The sequence below is a fragment of the Gavialis gangeticus genome, unplaced genomic scaffold (genome assembly GCF_001723915.1).
Source record: "Gavialis gangeticus isolate Ggan-Ray unplaced genomic scaffold, GavGan_comp1, whole genome shotgun sequence".
NCBI classification, from domain to species: Eukaryota; Metazoa; Chordata; order Crocodylia; family Gavialidae; genus Gavialis; species Gavialis gangeticus.
In genome coordinates, this window is record NW_017729034.1 from 42,010,371 (window position 1) to 42,016,992 (window position 6,622).

Sequence of the window (6,622 nt, forward strand, 5' to 3'; positions counted from 1 at the left end):
TGCACTGTAAGCTTACCACACAGTAAAGTTTCCCTGGTAAGGCATCTACATGTATGCCTGTTGGGAGCAGTGCAGAGCTACTTCAGCCCTGCTGTGCCCCTCTAGAGCAGCCAGGGGGAGCTTCAAGCTTCCTTGGATGCTAGCCCCAGCTCACAGGGGGTGCCCGAGTCAGGTCCTGGTCTCCAGGGGGTGGAGGAAACTGTCCTGCCTCCAGGGCAGCTGCCTCCCAGTCCCATGCCCTAATCTGGGGGAAATATCCCCTCCCTTAGCTGCTGCTTCCCAGCCCTATGCCCTAACCCAACAGCTGGGGAAGGGGACATTTTCCCAGCCCCATGCCCTGATCTGCTGATCAGGGCACAGGGCTGGAATGCAGCTGCCAAGGAGAAGGGACAGCTTCCCCACTTCCTGCTGTCTGGGCTGACCAGGAACAATTTGCTCCCAGTCAGCAGTCTACATGTGTGCTACTGTGCAGTAGTTACTGTGCAGGGAATCGACTACAGGTAGTAGGCAACTGTGCAGGAGACTAATTACTGTGCAGCACATGTAGATGGTGATGATTTACTGTGCAGTAGATTAGTCTTCTATACAATACAGCGTCTCGTGTAGACACACCCTTTTTGAAGCAAAGTGAATAAAATTTGTTTGCAGGTTCAACATTTTATTTATTAAATATGAATGTGGATTTGTAACATTAACCATATTATTCCAAGTCAAACATGCAATGAACAATATAAACTCTTCAAATCACTCACTTTGAAAACTAGAAAACTTTGGCTAGCCATGGAAATATGTGGAACTATGAAAATTGATTAAAATATTAGTTACAATTTTTAATTGCTACATCAGGTTTGATACTTATAAGTTTATCTGTTAAAACAGATGATAACTTCTGCCAACTCTACATTTTTACTGAATGAATTAACATTTATTAAGCACCAATTAAAAACTATACGAGTAAAATTCCTTCAAGGATATACAACCTAGTGCATTCTTAAATAATATAATTCTTCTTACATAACTTGTTAGGATAATTATGGAAATATAAAGTTTGCTGAATCTGGATTTATTAAGCTGTGACAGTTGATGTGAATTGATCTTCTTTTGAAGCTTTTCAAAAGTATACCACTTAGATGAAAGATGTATGATTTTTTTGAACAGCTAAGTTCTTTCAAGTTTTAACAGGACTCTAAATTACAGTCAATATTTTTGTACTATAATTGTGGTCACATTGTCAGAGCTGTATCTACTATTTGCTATAAAAATACAGTACATAGGCATTAGAATCACAGTTGTCAGAATACTTTAAAAGCTGTCTTGTCTACCAAGGTTCTGAAAAATATTTTTAAATGAGGGTCTCATCTGCTTAAAATATAATGAATTGTTTAAATCTCAGGTTCAGATAATCAGCTAGTGTAAATGGATTATACAGTGGAACACCTCCAGTTTACCCCAGCTGATGATCTGGTCTTGAGAGTTATTTGAAAAAAGCAACATGGTTGACTTATATTGGTGAAGAGGAGATACTACTCACTGGATGCTCCCGGGGAAAGATAGGGTTAAGAAATGAATGAGAGCATAATTTATGTCCCTCAAACTGGAAACATAACATATTAAACATGCTAGTTTTATTATGTGGAAAGCTACTTATGAAAACAACACTTAATCCAACCACACTTAAATTATTTTAAACATTACAGTGTTCTTATAATTTCTATACGTAGAATGTCACCTATACAGTAAATAAACAGGTTATTGGTCCTTCTTTAAGTCCTGTGATGACTCTTTTGTATGATCTTGCAGGCCAGGGGATGGCAGTGGATCAACATATCTGAGTGTCTGAAAAATCCTTGCATATTTGAAGTAGCTTAAGACAAGCATTCCCAAAAACAGGGACAGTACAAAGATTGAAAACATAATGGTCTTGGCAATGTCTGGACTGAAATATAAAAGAAACTAGATTAACAATAAATATAGGCAATTTGCAAATCCTCCCTTTATTTAGTAAAAAATCTCTCAGACATCATATTAACTGTATACTAATGTAATATAAAACCGAGTGTTTAAGTTTTTATTTTGTTCCTGCTGGTCCTGATGATTTAAAAATCAATAGCAAAATCCAAGTGATATTCTACAGAAGTCAGTGGCAGGCTCCTGTTGATTTTAGTGGGACCAAGATCTAACACTTTATTTTTTGATAGAAAGTGACAATAGTAGGTGCTCTTTAAACAGTTCATTCTGGTTTTACAAATTTTACTGGTTCCAACGATATACAAAAGTGTTAATGTAAAACCAGGAGTTACTGCTTACACTGGAATTAAATTTACTGTATTATATGATCAGGATCAAGTCTTGAATTTGGATATTAACTCAAAGCCCTTATTACCTACCATACTTACCCGAATCCAAGATGACTTTGAATTTAAGACAATCCTCACAATAATTAGATTCTATAATGGAAAATGTATACATTTATTATAATTTTCCATGTATAGAAACTAATTATTGGAGGGTCATCTTATATTTGTCTTCCCACTGCTGCAGTGGGGCAAGCAACAGTAGGGAGCAGGTAGGAAGGGTATCAAGTATCCTGATCCCTGCCCCTGGCTTACCCACACTTTTCCCTTGCTGCCGCCCCTCCCATTTGCCCGCCTGTGGTTCCTGCCCAGTCTGCCACTTGCCCCCCCATGCCAACACCCCCAATACTTGCCCCCACTTGTCCCACCTCTGCCTGCCCCATCTGCTCCTTCAACCATCTCCTCTTTGCTGCTACTTTTGCTCTTCCCCATGGCCTGGCACCCCTCCCCAGTTGCTGCTTAGCCTCTGGCCCCCACCCAGCAACGCAGCAGTGGTTGTAGTGGCAGCAGCTATAGCCCCAGCCCCAGTTTGGAGTTGGGGTCAGAGCTGGTTCCATTATTGTTGTGTGGCCATGCAGGGCCTGCAGCAACCATATGCCCTGGACCCCAGGCTGAAGTGGGGCCAGAGCTGGAGGGTAAGGAGCAGTGAAGGGAAGGTAGAGGGGCAGAGGCAGTAGGGCAGTTACTTTGGCTCTGATTCTGACCCCAAGCCTGGGTCAAAGCTGGAATCAGAGCTGCAGCAGCTGCCTGCCTCCCACTACTGTATTTACTCATCTTAGATTTGAGTAAATATGGTAGGTTGATAGAAGTTGGAAGTGTGGCCAAGTTAATTCACTGAATTTGGGTGCAAAACACAACAGAGGCCAAATTGCACTCTCATTTCCATCCATGCAAACTCTATGGATTTGTAGGGAGCCTCTGGCAAAATTATTTCTGCAACAGCATAGCTAATGAGAGTTGGTGGGTAGATGTGACAGGGCCTCTGCAAGGAAGGCCAACACTTGTGGATTTTGGAAGATCAGTAGATCAATTGGCACATGGTATGGAACTCTGAACTAGCTCTGGCAAGATGGCAGGCACTTCCCAGCCGCAAGTACTTCCAGCAAAATTACAAAAGCCTAAACAATTTTGTAAAAGTTTTCATGTCTTTCTATGGGATATATCTGCAAATAAATTGTGTTATCTTATGTTTTTGTAAAATACTATGATATAAATTGTATTGCTATATATATATAAATACATATAAACAACAAAATCATATTTAGTTATATGTACTAGCAATTACCTTTCTACTATGCCATATGTATGGACTGCAAAGAATGTTTTCAAGTCACAAAAACTGAAATTAAAAAAAATAAAAATAAGAAACCTTCTCATGTCCACATTGCTTCATGTACTTAATAACAACCTGTATTTAAAAGTTGATTATCACAATCAGATTATTACAAAAAAATTTGTATTTGTGTGCAACTGTCAAGCTGCAGTGTAATATCAGTATACTGGAGGTCACTTTTTTTTTTTGACAGTGCTGATTTTGGAGCATTTATACATGGATTCTGATATTCTTCCCATCTGGGAAAAAATACATTAGGTGAATTTCATCCCAATAATTGCACGAGGGCTGGCAAAGGACCAAAAAGGAGATGACTTCTCCCTCTACAGAGTCTGAAATACTGGTAGCTTCCAGAGCCCCTGGTACAGGTTAGAACAGCTTTGACAAATGTGTTTTGGTGTAATGAGAATAATCAGGGTACAGGTATGATAAACTAGGACACCAAGTTAGTAGTATACTACTAGCTGCACATCCTCCATGCACCAGATGTTGGCTGGACTGTAACAGTCAGCTGAAGACAAAGAGGTGTCAACACATGCTTTTAGGCAGCTGGTTGGTGGCAGTAGGAGCCTTATTCCACCTGGCAGAGCTGAAGTAATTGCCACCATAGTGGAGGGTTTTGTTTCCACAAAGGGACTTTGACTCTACACACTCAAAGTTTTGCTGGCACAATTTTCTAAAGGAAATTAGACCTAAATAAATTATGTTCTTGATGTAAAAGAAGGAATACAGTTTAATTTAGCCCCTCTCAGTGAAACTGAAGCTCAGATACACACACACACAAAGAACAAACCTATTGGGTAAGAATATACCATTTTTACAGACTCATTTTAGAAAAAGCCTGGTTTGACTTGCATCCCAGGTTTATGTCAATGTTACTGAGACTAAAAAGTGATCCTGAGGCTTCAGTTAAACTGCTGGGCTAAGGGGCTTTTACCTTCCATTTCATAGAGATAGAAAGATCTCGCCTTCCATTCTGTAAAGGTAGGAACAATGTAGGGTTAGGTATTTGGCCAAAAAGTACTCGATCAATTGACTGGTCAAATATTGTCAAATAATGGTCAAATATTTAAAGTATCAGTTTATTAGAAAAGTAAAGAGAGTTACTTTAACATTAAGTCTCATACCTATTGAACATTAGTTACAAAAGCATTCGTTAGCTGTTACTGTGAATGTAGCAGGGCACTAAGGTGCCTGCTACTTGGGAAGCCAGAGTAGTGGCTCAGGTGCTGGTTGCTAGGGGCAACTGGAGGGAGTTAAGGACACACACCTGTTTGGTCAGCTGAACAGAAGGGGCAGGGCCTGGCTCAGACACAAATTGCAGGCCAAAGCCAAGAGGGAAGGCAGCCTGTGGCTAAGGAGGAAGGAGCTCAGTTCTGAATGTGTGAAAGGGCTGGATGTGCAAGCAGCTACTGACATGGGTGAGAGATGGAACACCTGTGGTGTGGTTTGGAGGACGTTTTAACCATGAGGCATAGATTTGTGTTATAGCCAATTGGCTTGTGTTTTGGTTGTTGTTAGTCTGGAGGACAATGGCGGGGGGGGGACTATGAGGCTATAAGGGAATGGAGGAGGCCTCATAGGGGAACCATGATAGTGTGGGAGCCCCAGAGAGAGTGGGCACTGCTGAGAGGCCCTGAGAGAGGGGAAGCGACCGTGAAGCCCAAAAGGGTGCAGCAGAGGGAGTGTGCCTCCCAGACTGCCAGAAAGGATGGTGCAGGGAGGGCACTGACCCACAGCATCCGTAAGGTGCAGCAGAGGGGGAGGTGTCATCCCCAAGCACCAAGGCAAAGGTGCAGTATTGGGAGAAAGCTGACCCCAAGTACCCCAGAAGGCAGAACAAGGTCATGGAGAACCTGAGTGCCAGTGAGGCTTGGGGTGAGCAAGAAGCCCCAGAGAGAGAGAGGGGCAGTGACCGCTTGAGCACTGTGAGGTGCAGTGTGAGGCGGGACTCCAGAGAGCCCAAGCGAAACGAGACTGAAGAGACAGACTGTCAACAGGATGCGGAGCGGGGCTGTAGAGCGCCCAAGTACCAGGGAGACCGAGGCGGGTCCGGCCCATAGCAGGAAACCTGTAGCCAAGGGAACGAAGGGCAGCCTCCCTACAATAAATACATAACATCAAAGACATGGCAGGTGAGATTCCAAGGGTGCTTAAAGAATGCTTAGCATGGTACGGAGGGCACCCTAGGGGAGAGCACGGCGACCCTAGGGTCCCATCCTGCTACAGTGAACCAATGAAATACAACTTTGAAAAAAGCTGTAATGAATTATTATAACTACTGATGCTAGGCAAGTATAAAATGTGAACAATAATCAAGACTGAAGAGTTCATTTTCTCTTTGGCTTTTATTCTGGAAATCCAGGGTCACTCCAAATAGTTATAAAATAACAAAATTAAAAAAAAATAAATAAATAAAACACAGCTGGCAACTCTACAAGACACAAATCAACTGTTAAATCCTAAGTAGGCAAAAAGCCAACTCTTCAATCATTTTACTTTGTATTGTCTTCATTAGCTTCAACTGCATTGTCTACATCTTCATCATTATTGGCATATCTGTCTTCCTCTTAATCTGAATATTGAGTCCACTTTTTTCTTCTTTCATTTTCTTTTCTAATCTTAAACTGTGATACATGGTCACCACCTTTCCAGCAGCAGACATCTTTAGTCTTTCTGGTTTCTGAATAGTTGACTCCCCAAACTGGCCAGTTTTGTTCTGTACGTTCATTAGTGCATGGAAGTGTTAAATGCATTTCTGCCACTGTAGCCAAACTGCCAAGACGACATAACCCTTTCTACCATAATGAAGCAGTAAACTCTTTTCGTTCAACTACTGGGATTGCATTCCACATGGTTTTATAACTGACTGGGCTGATTTTTGCTTGATAGTTTGCTACCTCTGTCAGAATTGCTTGGGGGAGGGAGGAGCAAG

General features: G+C 41.8%; 1 protein-coding gene across 1 annotated transcript in view; it reads right to left on the bottom strand.

Annotated features, from left to right (window-relative positions):
• Nucleotides 1-652: 652 nt before the first annotated feature.
• CUNH1orf101 (chromosome unknown C1orf101 homolog) overlaps nt 653-6,622 on the bottom strand; it is a 116,716-nt gene continuing 110,746 nt past the window's right edge. Inside the window, exons 21-22 of the mRNA XM_019526716.1 lie at nt 3,640-3,693; nt 653-1,936 (exon numbers count right to left, since the gene is read on the bottom strand). Coding sequence (XP_019382261.1) covers nt 1,750-1,936; nt 3,640-3,693 — 241 coding nt within the window. The 3' untranslated portion in view covers nt 653-1,749. The remainder of the gene's footprint in view (nt 1,937-3,639; nt 3,694-6,622) is intronic.